At 43.0% G+C, this 20,744-nt stretch overlaps 1 protein-coding gene across 1 annotated transcript; it reads right to left on the minus strand.

The window, feature by feature from the left end:
- Positions 1 to 6: 6 nt before the first annotated feature.
- Positions 7 to 16,523, minus strand: CFAP263 (cilia and flagella associated protein 263; the record flags this gene model as incomplete). Its single annotated transcript, XM_084256593.1, has 9 exons — positions 16,351 to 16,523; positions 14,227 to 14,353; positions 12,950 to 13,105; positions 10,432 to 10,587; positions 9,596 to 9,676; positions 8,908 to 9,063; positions 8,164 to 8,271; positions 1,055 to 1,210; positions 7 to 135 (listed from the first exon to the last, which is right to left on the minus strand). The coding sequence occupies exons 1-9, from the start codon at positions 16,437 to 16,439 to the stop codon at positions 7 to 9; spliced, it is 1,158 nt and encodes a 385-aa protein (XP_084112719.1). The 5' UTR covers positions 16,440 to 16,523.
- Positions 16,524 to 20,744: the final 4,221 nt, after the last annotated feature.

Consider the following 20,744-nt stretch of genomic DNA (forward strand, 5'->3'; position numbering starts at 1 on the left):
ATTACTTTAATGGATCACTTTTTGGTCTCCAAGTGTGCCCCTCCTCTGGCTGTTTCCTAGGGGGGTAACTTCCTGCAACTGTTCGTTGGCTGTTTTCATTTTATTCCAAGCCTTGCGGTAGCCTTTTAAAGACATCTGTCAAAAGGAAATGGGAGAGGGGGAGAAGAGAACGTCATTTGGGAAAAACTGATTGTGACTATTCAGAATGCAACCCGCATCCAGTCCTATGACGGTGCGGGTCCTAAAGTGTTTGTTTCTGTTCAGTGAAGTGAGAAGTTGCAAGTTCCTGATGTTCCTCTGCTGCTTTTCGGCTCCAGAGCTGACGGACCCAAGTCTGGATCCTAATTAAGGCCCTGTCGCAAGTCCCGTGGGAAGTGCGGCTGGGGTCTCGATGTGGAAACACCAAATCAGCCAAGTGACCTGACTGGATGTTTAAGCTACTCCAGGGCTGTCTAAAGTGCCCTCAGCATGCAACTCTGTGGCCTGTGGCATCTCTGGGTTTCCTTTTTTTCTGATGCCAGCACAGCGTTTGCACATTCCCCAGGCCTCTTCGCAGCTCACCGGGGGTCAGGGGGCTACTGTGCACACTGTATCTTATGAAAAGGCTGTGGGCAGAGTCAAAACATGAAAAGACCTATGTGTAAATGCAACTGTGTAAATGCATGGAATCAGGTTCTGAGTGACATTAAAAATCCATTATTACCTCATTTTTTAGAACACTGGCTTCTCCATGTATAAAGTAGCAATCACTAACTCATCAATGGTGGGGGGAGGTGTTCAGTAATTTCCAGAATTCATCAAAAAAACATGCAACTACAAATATGCTATGACTAGAGTCTTTTCCTGATAAACGAGGAAAAGTTTGTCTTAAGGATGAAAAGGAAGCTTTAAGGAGAAAAAGCCATCCTTCATTTTGGTATAAGTTGAAGCAACTGCTGAGACATCTTGCTGATACTCTAGAGTCCAAAGAGCAGTGTTCTTAGCTCAAAACCAAATCCTAACCAAGAATGCAAAGGGCATGAAAGACTACCCACCCAGGGTTCTCTGGACTGACCTCTGCAATCTCCACTTTCCTCTCCCACATCTTAATGGTCTTCTCCAGCTCTCCGTTCAAGATCTTCTCGTGGACATACATCATCACTGGCGGGGCTCGGAACTCTGCCAGTTGCTTCCGGAGTTTCTTGTTTGAAGCCTCGGCTTTGGCCCGGTCCTGGTGGGGCAGGAACAGTTAAATCCCGGGACCCCTGGCAGTTCCCGCTTGCTGGGCCTAATTGGCCCCAGCATCTCTTCCCAGTTTTAATGCGTACTTCTAAAAAACAGTGTTGACATTTTCAAAGGAGTGGGGGTAAGTCACAAAATTCTGATTCTTTATAGATCATGAGGTTTCTACCCAGTTCAGAAACACTAAGCTCAATCTAAAACAGTCATCTCTTCCAGCATTAAGAAATGTTTTATTTATCTTGATTTCTTAGGTTAGCTTTTTTTAGAAAAATTAGTATTTCAGTACACTTTGATTGGGTCAGTCTCAATTCACATTCCTGTCTGGTTATTTTTTTTTTTTTATAAAATATACATAACAAAATTTGCCATTTTAACCATTTTCTTTTTTTAAGATTTATTTATTTATTTATTTATTTATTTATTTATTTATTTATTTATTTATACAAGCACTGGGTACAGTTAGAAGTGCAGGAGGGTGAGAGAATTCACCAGAGCCAGAGCAGGGAGCAGAACAGGCAGACTGACGGTGTACACTGCTGAGGGGAGCAGTGGGCGGCAGGAGAGGTCTGCACGCCATGTGGGACCCTCACTGGCAGCCGGGGATCGAACCAGCGCTGCAGAGGCTGCGCGCAGCTTTGCAACCCAGCGCTCAACCGCTGTGCCACTGGGGAGGCCCCATTTTAACCATTTTCATGTTTTCAGTTCTGTGGCATTAAGTACATTGTTGTGCAACTGTCACCACCACCCAGCTCCCCAGCTGAACATCTGTACCACTGAAACACTAACTCCACATAACCCTCCCCTCCAGCCCTGAAAACCACCTTTCTACTTCCTACTTCTAGGAATTTTTTTTAATCACCTTTTTTTTTTTTTTAAGATTTATGCATAAAAGAGCTGAGGCACAGGCCAGAGATGTGGCGGGTGAGAGGATCCACCAGAGACAGTGGGGAACAGAACAGGTGGACTGACTGAAATACACTGCTGAGGGGAGCAGCAGGCGAGACAGGGGAGGTCTGCTGCTCCATGTGGGTAGCTCCCTGGCCGGGGATTGAACTCATGTTGCAGTGGTTGCTGATATCTTCATAGTGCTGAAACTTAACCCCCCTGCATCGCCAGCCCTGATAATTCCCTTTTTTGACCCAAACAGTAGCATATTCAGTTTTAATCAGCCAGCTTTTTTTTAATCTCAATAAATCTTGAAGGTTCTTCCTTAACAGCACATAAAAATTTTACTCATCCTTTTTAATGGTATAATTTTGCATAATTTCACAAGGCCCCAGAACATTCACTTAGTTTTTCCAATCTCTGGCTATTACAGCAAACAGTGCTGTGATTACTAATCTTCTGGGTCTAAATGATGTTGTAAATATGTAAATGTATCAGTAGGATAAACTATTAAAAGTGAACTTGCTGGTTCTCAAGCTTTGGTTCTCAACCTGGGGTCATTCCGCACCCAGGAGATATTGACTGGAGACCTTTTTTTTTTTTAAAAAAAGATTTATTTATGCATACAAGAACTGTAGTACAGGCCACAGGTGTAGGGGGTGAGAGGATTCACCAGAGACAGAGTGGGGAACAGAACAGGCAAACAGACTGAAATACACTGCTGAGGGGAGCAGCAGGCAAGACAGAGAGGTCTGCTGCGCCATGTGGGTAGCTCCCTGGCTGGTGGGGGATCGAACTCCTGCTGCAGTAGCTGCGGATAGCTTCACAGTGCTGTGCTTAACCCCTTGCACCATCAGAGAGGCCTGTGACTGGAGACATTTTTGTCACAAATGGGGACTGCTACTAGCTTCTCTTAGGTGGAGACCAGGAGTGCTATTCATCACCAGACATTGCACAGGACAGCACCCACAATGAAGAATAATCTGACCCAAAATGTCAATAAAGCCTCTCTGAGAAACCCTGCCCTAAGTTATGTGCATGCTGGGTAAAAAGTGCCAAATCGTCATCTGTACCATGCAAGCCAGTTACATTATGGCAGCAATATCTGCAACTGCATGTTTTTACCCATTCTCTCAACAGCCTTACCAGCTTTTTGATCTTTGTCAAGATGATGGGAATATCTCGTAATAGTTTTATTTTGTGTTCCTTACATTATGAATGAAGTAGAATATTTTCACATATTTTTGAGGCTTTTTCTGCAAAGTGTTTGAATATTTGAATATTTTGCCCTTTTTTTTCTATTTTCAGATTTTTCTTAATTTATAAAAGTTACTTATGTTTTAAGAACATTAGCTCTTTGTGATACTCGATACACTACTTTTCAGTTTATCTTTTGGCTTCACTTATGATGGTTTTTGTCACATAGAAAACTTTTCATTTTGTAAAACTAGCTTCACTGATGACTTGGTTTCTGGGTTTTATAATTTAAAAGAGCCTGACTTTAATTAGATCAGAAGGTGGAGCAATTAAGTTGTTGCTGAAAGCAACAGAGTAATCAATGAGCAATTAATGGAGGCTAAGAGCTGGATATGATACCAAAAAGGCAGACCAGCCCAAAACCTTTGCTGGAAGATTAAGAGTCAAAAAGAACTCATCCCTAATTACTAGGAAGATTATATCCATGTTCAAGGTTGTATTCTGAGAAGCAACATCAGAGGCTACTAACAGCAGGAGAGAGAGATTTTACTGAGTTGGTCCAGATGAATCAGTAAACAAGCAAAAAATAACAAGTCCAAGAAAGAGATGGGGAGATTGTTATCTACATTTACCATAATATATTATCTAAAATGTCCAGTTTTCAACAAAAATTATAAGCAAAAACAAAGCATGAAACAGGAAAGTATGACATCCACAGGGGAAAAAAAATGGGCAACATAACTGCCTTTGAGGGCATCCAGATGGTGGACTCAGCAAAATCCTCAAAGAAGCTATTATAAATATGTTCAAAGAACCAAAAGAAACTATGTTCAAAGAATTAAAGGCATATATTATAATAATGTCTCACCAGAGAACATCCATAAAGAGAAATTCTTTTTTAAAAAATAACCAAATGGTGGAAAATCCAGAATTTTTCAACATAACAATTGAAATGAAAAATTCACTAGAGGGGATAAATGTAGAGTCAAGCCAGCAGAAGAATCGGTGAACTTGAAAATAGTTTGATAAAGATTGTGTAGGATGAGGAACAGAGAAAAAAAACAAAAATGATTCCCAGAGGAATTTGAGACACCACTAAATACACCAACATATGTATTATGTATATACATATATATGTGTATATATATATATATATACATATATAATGGGAATAAGGAGAGGAGAAAGAGAAGACAGCAAAAAAAATTTAAGGAAATAATGGCTGAAAACTTCCCCAATTTTTTTTCTTACATCGTTGCTCATTTTTGTACATTATTTGATTTTGCCCCTCAGGTATAATCCTCATAGTTCTCCCACCACCATATCACGGGTGAACCATCACCATAGTCCCTTGTGCTCTTCCCTCCCCTGTTTTGACCCTCCCTCCCCTTCTCTTGCTGTATGCCTCTGATGTATGGTCAGCTTGCAAAAAACTTCCCAAATTTGATGTAAAACATTAAGCTACATCTCCAAGAAGCTCAAAACTTCAAGTAAGACACATGGCAAAGAAATCCTCACCCAGACACATCATACACAAAATGCTGAATCACAAGACAAAAATAGAATATTGAAAGCACAACAGAAAACAATTTATCACATAAGTTGACCGCTCATCAGAAATAATGGAGGCCAGGAGGAAGTGGATGAATAGTCTAAGTGCTGAAAAAACCGCTAACCAAGAATCTTATATACAGCAAAACTATTTTTCAAAAATGAAATAAAGCAATGAGTACACTCAGATCTTGGTTTCTAATGTTACTCTCAAGAGGAACAAGTACTCTTTGGAGAAATGGCTGATTCTAGGGCATGGGCAGCAAATATACAAGATGAGCCTGGAGCATCTTCTAATGTCGGAAAGCAAAGTGCTCAAAAATCAAAACAAAACAAAACAGGGCCTCCCTGGTGGCACAGTGATTGAGCACTGGGTTGTGAAGCTGCCCGCAGCCTCTGCAGCGCCGGTTCGATCCCCGGCCACTGGGTGAGGGTCCCACATGGCGTGCAGACCTCTCCTGCCGCCCGCTGCTCCCCTCAGCAGTGTACTTCATCAGTCTGCCTGCTCTGCTCTCCGCTCTGACTCTGGTGAATTCTTTAACCCTCCCGCACTTCTGACTGTACCCAGTGCTTGTATAAATAAATATATAAATCTTAAAAAAAAGAACAAACACACAAAAAGCCTCCCTAATGGCACAGGGATTAAAGACAGTGCCATCAAGCTATTGCCAGCCACTGTAGCACTAGTTCAATTCCCGGCCGGCCAGGGAGCAACCCACATGGTGCAGCAGACCTCTAGAAAAGAAGTAGAAGAGAGAATAAAAGACAGATTAGTGGGTTTTGATTTGCATTTCCCTGATTACAAATGATGTTGAACATTTTTTCATACGCCTGTTGGCCATTTGCATTTCCTCTTTGGAGAAGTTTCTTTTTAGCTCTTCTGCCCATTTTTTGACTGGATTATTTACTTTGTTTTTGTTGAGTCTCATCAGCTCTTCATAGATTTTTGTGATCAGTCCTTTATCATTAGTGTTGTGTGCAAAAATTTTCTCACAGTCGGTGGGGTGTCTCTTTGTTTTGATTACTGTCTCTTTTGCTGTACAGAAGCTCTTTAATGGATGTAGTCCCAGCTGTTTATCTTTGCCTTCACTATCACTGCTTTGGGTGATGTGTCTTTAAAGATGTTACTGGTATGTCATGTAGTGTTTCGCCTGTATTTCCTTCTATATATTTTATGGTTTCAGGTCTTATGTCTAGTTCTTTAATCCATTTTGAGTTGGTTTTTGTGCATGATGTGAGGTAGTACTCAATCCACTCCTAGGTATTTACCCAAAGGACACCTGCACCCCTCTGTTTATAGCAGCGCTATTTATAATAGCTAAGCTATGGAAACAACCCAAATGCCCAAAAATAGATGACTGGATCAAGAAGATGTGGTACATATATGCAATGGAATATTACTCAGCAATCAAAAAAGATAAACTCATGCAATTTGCAGCAACATGGAGCTGGAAGGGATCATACTCAGAGAAATAAGCCAGAAAGAAAAAGGAAAATACCAGATGGTCTTACTCATAGCAGGAATTTAGAAAACCTAAATAAGGGACCAGAAAAAGGACTAATTATAATGAAGTAAAAATCAAAATCAACAAGCAACTATAAACCAGAGACACACTACAGGGGGGAGGAGAGGAGGGAGTAAGATCAAAACAAGGGGCGGGTGGGAATTGTATGGGGGTCTATAACCAAAATGAAAATGCATACATTGTGTAAAAATGAAAACTGATGTAAAAAATTTATAAAATTTAAAAAATAAAAATATAAAAATAAAAATAAACAGATTAGATTAATTTAGACTTCATCTAAATTAAAAATGTTTGTTCTACAAACAATACAATGAAGAAAGTGAAAAAAAATCCCACAGAGGATATGTATGCAAAGCATGCATCTGATAAAAGATTTGAATCTAGAATACATAAAGATTCTTACTACTCAGTGATGAAAAGATAAGTAACTCAAATAAAAACTGGGCATAGGAGTTGAATATTCAACATATACTCAATGTCATTAGTTATCAGGGAAATTCAAATCGAAACCACAATGAGATACTACTTTACACCCACTAGGATGGGCACAAAAGAGAAACAAACACACGAAAATTCCCTGAAATAACAAGTGTTAGAAAAGATGTGTGGAAATTAGAACCCTCATGCTTTTTTGGTATGGATGTAAAATTGTGCGGTCAGGCCTCCCTGGTGGCCTAGGGATTAAGTCTCAGCATTATCACCTCTAAGGTCTGAATTCGATCCCCAATCCCCGGCCAGGGAGCTACCCACATGGCGCGGCAGACCTCTCCTGTCATTCCTGCTGCTCTCCTCAGCAGTGTATTTCAGTCAATCCGCCTGTTCTGTTCCCCACTCTGTCTCTGGTGAATCACCCTCCCACACCTCTGGCCTGTACCCCAGTTCTTCTGCACAAAAATAAAATAAAATGGTATAGCTGCTTTGCCAGACAGTTTGGCAGTTTCTCTAAATGTTAACATAGAGGTACCATATGCAACCCACAATTCCACTTTTAGCTGTATGTCCGAGAGAAAAGAAAACATACATTCACACAAAAACGTGCACACCATGTCCATAGCAGCACTATCCATAACAGCCAACAAGTAGAAGTAATGTCCATCCAAATGTCCGTCAACCAATGAGTAGATAAATAAAAGGTCAGGTATATCCAACAAGGAAATATCATTCAACCATAAAGATAAACAAAGCAAGGATGCGTGCTACAACACGAGTCTTGAAAATATTACTAAAACTAAAGAAGCCAGTCACAAAAGACCATGTTTTTATGGTCCCTTTTACATAAAATGTCCAGAACTGGCAATTCAGGGATGTCAAGTAAATTAGGAGTTGCCTAGGGCTGGGGGGTGGGAATTAGGTGAGGCATGGAGAAGGATTGGGGTCGAGGCTATTTCCTGGGTGATGAAAATGTCCCCAAATTATTATACTGATGGTGACACAATTCTGTGATTCTGCTATAAATCAAGATGTACACTTTAAATGAGTGAGTTATATGGTGTATGAATTTTATCCCAATAGAGCTGCTAAAAAATTAACAAGAGGCGCAGGAGACCTCTACTGTCGCACCCGCTGCTCCCCTCAGCAGTGTATTTCGTCAGTCTGCCTGTTCTGTTCCCCACTCTGTCCCTGGTGAATCCTCTCATCCTCCCATGAATCTGGCCTGTACCCCAGTTCTTGTATAAATAAATAAATCTTTAGAAAAATTAACAAGAAAAATACAACACGCGAGGCAGTGAATGCCAGGCTTTTACAACTTCTGTCTGATTCTGCACATTTTACCCTCCCGTACCTCCTCTACTTGAATAGTTTCTTTTTCAATTTTTTCAAGTAAGTCATTTCTCAGCAAGATCTCCTTCTCCAGACTGACAGTCATTTCCATTGCATGGTGCAGTTTGCTCTGAAATAAAACAACAGGTTAAGGCTTGAGCAAAGGTGACTGCTCAGAACTATAGGAAGGAGAGATGGCTCTTTATTAAGCAGGAGAAAAGCAGTGCTGTCCAGGAAGCTGGGCCTGCCCGTCTCATGGCAGCCCAGATTTTCAGTCTGTGTGGTATGGGAGAAGATGCTCTGGGGAGCCCTGTCCTCACCTACAGAGTGATCATGCACACCAGGCTCCAAAGCCCACCATACCACTTACTAAAGAGAAACTTTCAGTTCCAGAGTTTCTCTAAACAGAGCACGAAATGTAGTTAGTTATCAAAAGTCAGTGCATACATATGATGCAGGGAATTTAAACCAAAAAAAAAAAATGCATGGCCTTCACCCCCTTGTTCATTTAGGGGGTCTAGAGCATCGTATAGCTTTCAAAAAGGAAAAGGAAAAATTACCTCTTATGATTCTAATGTGCTTCCAGGCATGTGGAGCCATTTAGAGAAGTTCAGGAGACATAGCTTTGCTGAGAGAAAGTAGTGAGCAGTGGGAGAGTGAAGGACACCTAACCTTTTGCATGAAACTGCAGGGTACACAGGGACTCAACATGGCCAGAAAGGTGGATGGGGAAGCCTTAGGGACCTGGACATGGGGCAGGTCTTACTTTGTATGCATTGAGGACCTGCAGGGTGTTTCCAGATGCCAATTTTAGCTGGATCAGTTCTTGATTCTTTGCTTCAATCGCCTCTAAAAACTGAGCATTCTCGATCTTCAGTTGCTGAAAATCAACATCATGGAGGGCCTCGCCCACCTCTTCCTTCTACAGCTCAGGAGGGAAAAAAATGATGTGAGGTGTGGTTTCTGAAGAGCTGGCTCACATCTTGCAAAAATTGGCTCATCTCTTGCATATTGGCTCACATCTTGCAACTCTGGGTGAGATTTGGAAATTTAACATTATTCAGTCATTCAACAAACATGAATTGGGTATTAGCCTGGTGCCAGGGCTGGTGCTAGAGATAGGGATTTGAGTGCATATGATACTCCCTGACCTCAGGCAGACTCAACGAGAGTTTACAAACAGGTGACTCTGACGCTCATCCTCCTGCCTTCCCCTTACAGGTTCCTTTTGATTACACTGGACCCACTGCAGTAAACCAAGATGATAGCCTCATTTCAAGAGCCTTGACTTAGTCACATTGGCAAAATCCTCTTGCTATGTGAGATAACATACAGATTTGAGGGATTAGGAGATGGAGGGAGGAAGAAGAACAGGAGGAGTAAGGGGGTGGTGCTAAGGAAGGAAGGGCAGGAGGAAAGAAGACTAAAAGAGCGAAAGCAAGCAAGCCGCATACCTGCCTCAATTGTAAAAGCACTTTTTTCCTCTGGACTTTGAGAGAAACATTCTTCAAACGTAATTTATCCTTTATGTTATCCTAAAAAATAAAAGCATAATTTAACCCCTTTCTCTTCTTCTTCCCTGTTGGCTTGAAAAAATTAGTAGGTCTGGAGTAAAAAACCAAACCCTGAACCCCAAGAATCAGTCACTTATTTTCCAGTCATTCTGCATCCCCAAGCTGGTGTTGCCATGACGTTTCACTCTCCAAGAAGCAGAGGAAACCGGGTCAGCTCCATGCAAATTTTCCATTGTTTTAAATTCAAGAGAATTTAGGTATATAATTTGGGTCTAGGGCCCTTTCCTGACAAAATGATGTGATGATTCTTTGTTTTTTTAATTCTCTTGGCAGTTGACATAATTTTTACTACTTAAGCTTAGTTTCCCTACCTATCTTCAGCATCCAAAGCTCGATGGCTATAAAATCTTTGGAATTGAAGAAGCATTTTGTTCCTCATTTTTACAATGGAACTCAGAGAGCTTGAGATTTACCTGTCCCATTCCATGTAGTCACGTGACTAGTAGGATCCCACCCTTCTCAGAAATTCGTCAGATCTTGAAACAAATCGCAATAAAAGAAGCTGATCTGAGAGACTATGACTATCCATTCCACTTGGTTGATTTTAACTTTCACAGACCTGAATTGTGAAACACACACACGCTTCTGGGGATGCAAAATGTGCCTCTGAAGGTGATATTTACAGCAAACCCAACAAAGCAGGGCTACCTCATGTGGGTCATTTTCATGTTATATGAATCCACTCTCCCCTTCTAAGCACTAATCTGCTAACTCACCCTCCGGTGGTTCACGTCTTCGATGTACTTCAACATTTTCTGAGTGGCCAAAATACTCCCTTTCTTCCTGGGTATGTTTCTTAGAATATCTTTTTCAAATTCATACATTGCTCTCTGAATTTCATTCCATCGGATATCAGCCTCCTGGATGATAGCCTGGGGGAGTCAGCCCAATGAGAGAAGAGTATCTCCAAAAATATCCTCTAAAGAAACCTAAATTCTCAGGCCTCTTGGTGTCCCAATACATTAGGTTTCTTCTTAGTATTAAAATGATGGTCTTGGGCCTCCCTGATGGCACCAGGGTTAAGTGTCATTGCTAACAAGCTACTGCCAGCCACTTCAGCACAACTGAAATACACTGCTGAGGGGAGCAGCGGGCAAGTCAGCAGCGGTCTGCCGCACCATGTGGGTCACCTCCCTGGCCAGGGATCGAACTTGTGCTGCAGTGGCTGCCGATAGCTTCACAGTGCTGCATCTTAACCTCTTGTGCCACCAGGGAGGCCCAATGTATATTTTTATAAAGAAATTCATACATGCATAGAAAATAAACTCTAAAAGGAGACAAATGCAAGGTCAGCTACAATTTCCTTTAGGTGGTAAGATGGTGGGTCTTTCCAAAAGTTCTTCTTTTTGCTTACCTATTTGTTTAAATTTTGTGGCAACACAGATTGCCTTTAAATAAGGAAACACACACATTATTTTAAAGAATGAAATGAGAAGGTATCTGTAGCTGCAGAGCAAATCATCCTAGTTCATGTTTTTTTCACTGAGCTTTATGCTAGAATTCAACAATGCATGTTTGGCAGGAGAGAGGAGGAGATGGGGGTGCGGAGGGAGCAGATTGGGAAGGAGAGAGAGATTTATACAGCACATGTGGTTCTGTTAATGGTCACCAACAAGCAAAACTGTCTTCCTTCACTGGCAGGCCTTTTTCCTCCAATCATCTTCATATGTCAAAACATCAGTCCACCTCAGAGCTCTGTCCACACATCTCTCCTGAACACTGACCTGCACTGGGGGTTTTCTAAGCTATCCAAGATAGACTCCTCTGCCTGCTTTTCAAAGTCTCACAGGCCTATTCAATCTGTTTCCTAGTACAATTCCCCAATCACCCTTTTCTCTAATCACACTGGTCCCCACAATGTCATGAACTTTTCATGTTTATTCCTACGTTCATGTCATTCACCTGACCTAGGGGACGCTTCTTTTCATATTCCTTTTTTTTTTAAGATTTTTATTTTTGCATAGAAGAACTGGGGTACAGGCCAGAGGTGCGGGGGTGGTGGTGAGAGGATTCACCAGAGCCAGAGTGGGGAGCAGAACAGGCAAATTGACTGAAATACACTGCTGAGGGGAGCAGCGGGCGAGCCAGGAGAGGTCTGCTGCACCATGTGGGTAGCTCCCTGGCCAGTGCTCAAACTCAGGCTATCACGGTAGGCTTTCATTGTGGTAGTGCTAAGACTTAACCCCTAGGCCAGCAGGGAGGCCCCTTTTCCTATACCTTAAGGAAGTGCTATCATTCTTCAAGGTCGTGCCAAGTTCTATGTCCAGCCCCAATTCTTCAACGAAGTCTTCTTTGGCCATTCTAGACCACACCATGACATTGAATTCACACAACCTGGCATATCAGGATAATGCTACATTATCCTGAGCTCCATGAGCTTGCTAGAATTCAACAACGCATGTTTGGAAGGAGAGAGAAAGAGACGGTAGAGCAGGAGGGAGGTACAGCGAGAAGGAGGGATCTATTTATGCAGCACACATGGTTCTGTTAGTGGAGACGTTAGTCCACTAATGTGTCCCTTTTGAGGCAATGAGTGTGATGCAGTGTGTGTCCACATGGAGAAACAGAAAAATTGAGAAATAGAGCAGAAGCATCAATTTTTCATACAATAGGGCTCTCAAATGCAAGCCAACAACTTCATCCCAGGAACAGCTGAACTAATGATGATATTTCTTCTCTGGAGAAAAAGAGATTGCTGATTTCCAACATGGAGCATGGCTATGTGCCGCATATAAAGGATAATGAGGGATTTTTTGCCCAATTCACTGACTTAAACCTCAAACCTCTTGTATTATTTAGAAATTATTATAAATGTTAGGTTCTATTTTTTTAAAAAAATCCATATCTTAGACACACATACCAAAATACTTGCAGATACACAATGTGTCCAGGATTCACTTCATAATAGCTCTGAGGTCTATGATGAGTAGGTGGTAGGATATGCAGGAAATAAGAGTGGCCATATGGTAATGACTGCTGCATGTGGGTGTTGAGTGCATAGGGGTTCACTGGGCGAGCCTCCCTATGTTAGTGTAGTTTTGAAATTTTCCATTTAAAAAAGTTTAGAATGTGTTGTCTCCCCAAGCAGGTGGTAAGTTCCTTCAAGGTAGGCCCTCAACTTGTCCAATCCTACTTGTGTTTAAGAACCAAACAAAGATGAACATGCTATAGGTACTTCTTGATAAAGGACAACTGGGGAGCCCAGAGGGGTGGCCTCCAGAGAGAAAGGTGTACCTCGTGGTGCTGCAGGTCCCGTTCAGCATTTGCCCTCATGTGCCTTATTTCATCTTTTGTGTCTTCCAGCTCCTTTTGCACAAGCTCGAGTTTTTGATCAACACTGAGACCTATCAAACGGTCTGTGTGGGATCTGGATCTGTATCTGCCTCGAAACTGTCGTGCAAGAGAAACAAAACCATTGTTAAATAGGAACTCACAATGAAGCAGCGTAAGGCCCTGTACTAAATGCTTCAAAGTCTTATGCTTGACAATGAACTGAAAATAAAAAAAGAAAAGTGTTTTGAGGGGAAAAGACTGTGAACCTATTAAAGACTAGTATTCAACTCAGTGTCAGGGAAAGCCTGGAGTTCAGAGCTTCCCAAACTGAATACAGAAAAGAGGTTAAATATGGGAGCACGGTGTTCAGCAAAAAAAAAAAAAAAAAAAAAAAAAAAAAAAAAGATAAAAATTTTGTACTTCCTATGTGTTTAAGCTACAGGTCACACATAGGCAGGTGGCCCCAGGAATATGGTCCATCAGAAGATAGAACCGTTTTATTTTTTTTAATTTAATTACCCCTATTAAAAATCAGGACATCCCACCCAAATAATCCAGATTTCCAGCTTCCCTTAAAAAAATTTACTGTGCTGGGGACCTCCCCGGTGGCGCAGCGGTTGAGTGCTGGGTTGTAAAGCTGCCCGCGGCCTCTGCAGTGCCGGTTCGATCCCCGGCCGCAGCAAGGGTCCCACAAGGCGCGCAGACCTCTCCTGCTGCCCGCTGCTTCCCTCAGCAGTGTACTTCGTCCGTCTGCCTGTTCTGCTCCCTGCTCTGGCTCTGGTGAGTTCTCTCACCCTACTATGCTTCTGACTGTACCCAGTGCTTGTATAAATAAATAAATAAATAAATCTTTAAAAAAAAAAATTTACTGTGTTGGTAATACCAGGTCTCCTGTCTGGCCCTTCTAAGTGAGGGAGGAACGCTCCAGTGCCAGATGGGGTCCATTTCACTCCATGTGGTTGACTGGGCTTTGTAAACAGTTGAGCGGCCCAATTTTAGAGAATCATTTCAAACACACTAAGATATTCTGAGTAAGTCAATTCATTCTAAGTTAAAGCTGATTCCTTTTACACTCACTTGAAAGAGAAACCTTGTAGGGGAAAGAAGAATCAAAAGTAAAATAGGAAGAAAGTCATATGCCAGTTGGCCAAGGAGAGAACATTAAAGGCAGATAATCAAATAGCACTTACATCTAAAAGGACACAGAATGAAAGAATTCTTAGATCTTCATTGCCTACCTGTGCAAATTCTGGTCCTGTTATTTTAATTTCTGGTAATCGAGAATATTGAGGCTCTCTGGGCTCCAATTTATTGTAATATTTCTCAAACATTTCTGTCTCAGTTTTGAGAGCAGAATTTCCATAGCTGCAAGACAGAGGTACCTGAATAAGTTCTAGTAGTAATTGAAACCACAAATAACTAGTATTTAACATATACTAGCCATGTGTCACCTTCTGCAAGATACTTTGGTGCCTCAGTTTCCATATCCGTAAAATGGGAATAATAATACCTATTTTTAGGGTTGTAACAAAGAATGCAAAACTTGGGGCCCCCCTGGTGGCTCAGGGGTTAAAGACACAGCGCTATCAAGCTATCGCCAGCCACTATCAAGCTATCGCCAGCCACTGCAGCAAGAGTTGGATCCCCGCTGGTTAGGGGGAGCTAACACACATGGCGCAGCAGACCTCTCCTGCCTCCCCTGCTGCTCCTGTCAGCAGCGTATTTCAGTAGATCTGCCTATTCTGCTCCCCACTCTCTCTGGTGAATCCGCTCACCCACTGCACTTCCGGTCTACACCCCAGTTCTTGTATGCATAAATAATTTTTTTAAAAAAAAGAATGCAAAGCTTTTAGTGCTTTTTAAGCAGTCGATACTTAAAAAAGTAAAGTGCTATTTAAGTATTCGATATTTAAAAAAAAATACCTAGTGAGTCATAAAATTCTGAGTACTGGAGTTATATCGAAGACTGTTGCTGAGCTGAAGCTACATATTTCTTCTTCTTCAAGTATTTCTAACCCATTTGTGAAATTCCTCGTGAATGACTATATTCTTGGAGTTACACATATGCACAAATTTCAGATGTTTCCTTTGGTTTGTGTTTTTCAGTTTTTTTTATTTCCAGCACCCAATAAAATAGCCACTGGAAGTTTATTATAAATGGTGGGAAAGCTTTGAATAGATGTTTTTTTAAACAACTTGAGATAAACCTAATTTATTCTGTATGTGCCAAGATTATCACCTAACTCCTTAACTTCACAGAAATATAATATACATGCTACATATGTGTGTGATACACACATGTATATGTATATATAAGAGAAAGAATAGCCTTGATATTTTCCTATATATTTCCTATATATTTTCCTATATATTCCTGCTTGGGTGAATTTTAAGATAATTGGAAAAGTCTCAATGGAATGCCCGACAAATCAATGAGTTTTTCTTTTTCAACATATGTCATTTTCCCAGAGTAAGTATCATCCTGACTAGCTATGTGATCTTAGGAAAGTGACTTAACTTCTGCATCTTCTGTTTTCTCATTCACCAACTAGGATTACTGTGCCTTATAGAAGATCATATATGTAAAAGAGTTGGCACATAATAAGCACGATATTTATTAGTAATAATATCCCAACTCTGACCTAAACTATTTATAGACATACAGAAAGTAAACCACTTGAGATGACAAAACCTAATTTATCTTGTATATGCCAAGCTACCAGCGCCAGGATATTCAGTGTGAGACCAGTACGTTGTACAAATAACCTCAAGTGCATCATGAAATCTTGACATCCAATTTATTTGCTATGGTAGCTATAAAACTGCTAAAAAAAAAAAAATACAAAGGATAGGGCCATTCTTTGCTGTTCCTTTCCATGCTTCTACTCTGCATCAGTCATAAATTGCCTCACACTAAAAATATCTCAATCGCTTCCTATCTTGCTGCCACGTCATTTTGTTAAAGAATCTTTGCATAGGAAAGGGGCTTAGACGTCACCTGGTCCAACCTGCCCCGCAGAGCCCAGGAGCAGGTGGGCACTTGCTTTGGCACCAGATCGGCCCCAGCACGCAGAAGCTGGGGTTTCACCAACGCCCCTCCCCTCTGGCCACCCCCACCCTTCGCGTCTCCACCCAATTCCGGCTCCATTAACGGTTTGTTAGCTCAGTGGCGGTGGAGATAAAGAGATAAAGAGCAGAGGCGAGTTGCTCCCCCACTTTGGTGGTGGTGGTGGTTGGGGGGGTGATGCTGGTGTGAGTTTCCTCCATGTTCAATGCGGATTCGGAAGTCTCCGGGCTGCAGCACCCAGGTCCCGGCCCGCACGGTGGGAAGGGGCGGTCCCCAGAAGCCGGCGGGCTGGTACCTGAGCTCTTCCACCAGCCCAACCAGCTGGATAACAGGCAGCTCGTTGTCCCAGTCTGCGGCATTGGCCTCAGAGTCTACGTCACTCATCACCGCCGAAGTGGCCCTTGCTAAAAGCCAAGCGAGGCCGAGAGCGACGGGTGCAGGCTGCCGCGCGTCACTCCGCCTGCGACCCTCCGAGCGTTGCCGGGGCGACCCGACGACAACCAAGACGCACGAGGGGAGGGGCGGGGCTTCCGCAGTCCCCGCCCACCGCTCCCATAGGCGAGTGTATGTGAAAGGCTGACTCAGCTTACAGTCTTCCCATAATAACCATGATAATTACTGTTGTTATTTCTTAATACAATTATTGCCAATTGGGTAATATTATTGCTTAATAAAAGCACTTGTAGCAATGATTGTTGCAGTTACTATTTATTGAGGGCGCTCTGTGTGCGGGACACTGAACCAAGCACGTTCTGCATTGCATCAGCATGGTGGGGCTGGGAGATGCAGGTTACTGCTTAACTCCCATTTTACTCAGGAGGAGTCTGAGGTTCGGAGAAGTTAAGCAACTTTCCCAAGATCACGCTGCTGTTCTGGGATGGGGCGGAAATCCAAACCTAGGGTCTTCCTGTTCTGCTCTGTCCTCTCATTATATCTGCAGTTATTTGAGGGGGAGGTGGGGGAAGGGAGCTATTTTGCTCTCCCCATCAAGGGGATATAGGGCCATGTCTGGAAACATTCTGTTTGTTGGAATGGAGGGGGGCACTATTCTACCCTTCAAATGAGAAGCAGAGGCGGTGCTTGTTTAAGCTCCTCAGGGCTGCCAAAACAAATTGCCACAAATGGGGTGACTTAAAACAACAGAAATGTATTGTCTCACAATTCTGGAGGGTAGAAGTCCAAAATCAAGGAGTTGGCACACTCTCTCTGAAGGTTCTGGGGAAGACTCTTTCCTTGCTTTTTCCTAGCTTCTGGCAAATGGGCATTCCCAGCAATCCTTGGCATTCTTTGGCCTGTGACTCTATGGTTCCAATCTCTGCTTCCATCTTCATCTGGCCTCTTCTTTGTGTCTTTGCATCCTCTCCTCTTCTTATATAAAGATCCCAGTCATGATATTTGGGGCCAATCTTGAGTCCAGGATGATTTCATCTTAAGATCCTTAATGTCTGCGGGAGGGGAAGGATTGGGGTCAGAATGGGGCATTTGCAATTGTATGGGGGAATATAAAAATAAAATTTATTATTTAAAAAAAAAAGATCCTTAATGTCTGTAAAGAATCTTTCCACATAAGACCATGTCCTGGGGTTCCACATGGGCATGAATTTGGGTGGGCACTTATTCAATCCATGACACTGCAAAACACCCTGCAATGCACATGGCAGTTCCCCACAACAAAGAACTATCTGGCCCCCAAATATCAATAGTGCCAAGGCAGAGAAACTGTTTTGGAGAAAGGCATTTTCTCAGGGTAGCAATTCAGGTAGCTAATTCAGATAGCTGCAGACAGAAAGGGTCTTAGAGTGTCTTCAAGTCCAAAGACCATGCTCCCCCCTCCCCTTTTCTGGAACCACTTGTTCTGACAGCCTCTGAATCTTCTTGTACCCCCTCCTGGCATTTTTGTAGCATTTTGCATTTTGGCTTAAGAATGATACTATCAGGTTCACTCAAAACTTCACCATAAATAAGAAATGCCTGGTCTTTTCCTACCCAAGAGGAAAGTTGTTAAAAAACAGAAATCAGGTAAAGGAACTTGGGCTCAAGTGACTGATGATTTGCATGATATGGGAAGGGGACCAGCCCTACGAGGTGGACCATCACCAGATGGTTCCCAGAGCATTTTCCTCATTCTTTTAACGAATATTTATTGAGCATCTACTATGTGCTTGGTCCTGGAGATGCAGTGGAGAGCAGTGTGGCTGGTGTGCCTGTTCCCAGGGAGTTTCCAATCTAGTGTAAACAGTTATAATCCCAAGCGGTAAAAGCTCTCAAAGGGAATAAAAGATGTCCAGACTTCCTGGAGCAAGTGACCTCTAAGCTGAGATTTGAAATCCCAGCAGGATACAGATCCAGGAGAATCAGACATGTAGTCCAAACTCCAGCACAACCTGAGCTCCCAAGCAAAGACCAAGGGAAGAGAAGTGTTGAGGAGAGGGCTTGTGCAAAGGCCCTGAGGGGAGAGTGAGCCAGTTTGGGGCACCAAAGGAAATGTTTATGCCTCATGCCTTTATTTTTTATTTTATTTTTTAAAGGTTTATTTATTTATGCATACAAGAACTGGGGTACAAGCCAGAGATGCCAGGGGGTGGGTAGTGAGAGGATTCACCAGAGACAGAGTGGGGAACAGAACAGGCAGATTGACTGAAATACACTGCTGAGGGGAGCAGCAGGTGAGTCAGGAGAGGTCTGCTGTGCCATGTGGGTTGCTCCCTGGCTGGGGATCGAACTCTTGCTGCAGGGGCTGCCGTTAGCTTCATAGGTTGCATCTTAACCCCTTGCACCACCAGGGAGGCCCCTATGCCTCATGCCTTTAGAAGGAGAAAGCAGAGACAGTAGTCGCTAATATCACCTTCCTCCGGGGGAGCCTCCAGGGGTTCCCTTTGACCTCCCACTTCTTGGTGTGTCATTGGATGCTTTCTCTTGGTGGTCCACGTTGTCCTCAATTACCTTTTCTTAATTTCAGGAACCCACATCTAGGTTTGAGTCTCAGAGGCTTTTAGCTTTATCTAAAAGCACAGCAGGACATCAAGCATGACCAGAAATCCTTAGTGTCTCATCAAATGTCTCAAAATTGCTTTGTCCCAGCCAGGAGGAGGCAGAGGCAGAAAACCTGGTACACGGATAGGTGGCCAACCCCACCCCCTTTGAAAGTCAAAATAGGAGGCATGTGGTTAAGGACGAGGAGCCACAACCATCCTCACTTGGGTCTCCTGTTCTTGCTAGATCAGAGAGGAGCAGAGAGGGTAAGAGTCTGCAGTCTGGAACCAAAGACCATAATTCAAATCCTGCTCTGCCTCTTCCTAGCTCTGTGACCTGGAGCAAGTCACCTTGCCTTACCCAGCCTCCTTTCTCATAACCACTCCCACAGGAGCCCAACACAGGGCCTGGCACCCCAAAAAGACCCAGGTCTTTGGCTGTGTTTCTTTCTCATCTTTGATTGTGAATCCAGACCCAGTCTCCTTCTTCCAGTTTCCAGGGTTGCTATCTGGGCTGAGATGCGGGAGACAAAAGTGGGAAGATAAAACAATTCCTCCATTAAGGTATTTACTTTTGCGTAAGTAAACTTTGCACTGACGATGAATGTACAGAGAATGTACACACCACAAAAATGTAGTTTGACAAAAGTTCAAAACTGAAAACACTTGTGTAACCAGCACATGCCTGAAGAAACAGAATGTTGTTTTTTTTTAAATAGTTGATTTTTTTAAAGATTTATTTATTTATGCTTACAAGAACTGGGTACAGGCCAGAGGTGTGGCAGGTGAGAGGATCCACCAGAGACAGAGCAGGGAACAGAACAGGTAGATAGACCGAAGTACACTGCTGAGGGGAGCAGCGGGCAAGACAGGAGAGGTCTGCCGCGCCATGTGGGTATCTCCCTGGCTGGCCAGGAGTTGAACTGACGCTGCAGAGGCTGCAGAGGCTTCACAGCGCTGTGCTAAACCTCCTGTGCCACCAGAGAGGCCCAAGAAACAGAATGTTACCAGCATCCTAGAAGCACCCCCGATGCTTCTTTGCTGTCATGCTGCCCCCCAAAAAAAAATAACCACTGCCTTCTAAAGTAGATATTAGTGTTACCTCTTTTTCTGTTTATGTAAATGGAATCACTTAGCTCACCCTTTTCTGTGTCTGGCTTCTTTCACTCACCGTGATGTTGACAAGAGTCGTCCACGTTGATGAAGGTAATAACAGATGGCTCACTCTCCTGGCTGTAGAATATTATACTGTGTTTATCCGTCCCTCTGCTATTGAGCTTTGTGGGAGTTTCCAGTCTGAGGCTATTCTATTCTAATAAGCGTTGCCATGAACAATCTGGTGAGCATAACGTACACACTGAGGAGGTAATTGCTGGGTTGTGGATACTGCCAAACAGTTTTCCAGTGATTCTACCAGGGTTTACTTTCTCAAACAATCAGTGACATGGGACACTGTGCCCACCTTTCTCAAGGGTCAGTCTTTTGTTCATGCACATTTCTGAAACCTGGGGCTGGGCCAGGCCCTGGATGAATTGCTGGAATGCTAAGGTGGAGAGAGTCTAGTACTGATCACGTTCCCTTCCCCTTCTCTGTGTGTGGGGGGTGGAGGGGTGTGGAGGACATGGTGAGCCTTTTAGGCTGCATTTTCCAGGCTCTTGGGCTAGCTGGAGGGCACTGGATAGAGTCCAGGGGGCAAAAGAAAGGAAGAAGCTTGGCT

This window comes from Talpa europaea, assembly GCF_964194135.1.
Source record: "Talpa europaea genome assembly, chromosome: 16".
Lineage (NCBI taxonomy): Eukaryota > Metazoa > Chordata > Mammalia > Eulipotyphla > Talpidae > Talpa > Talpa europaea.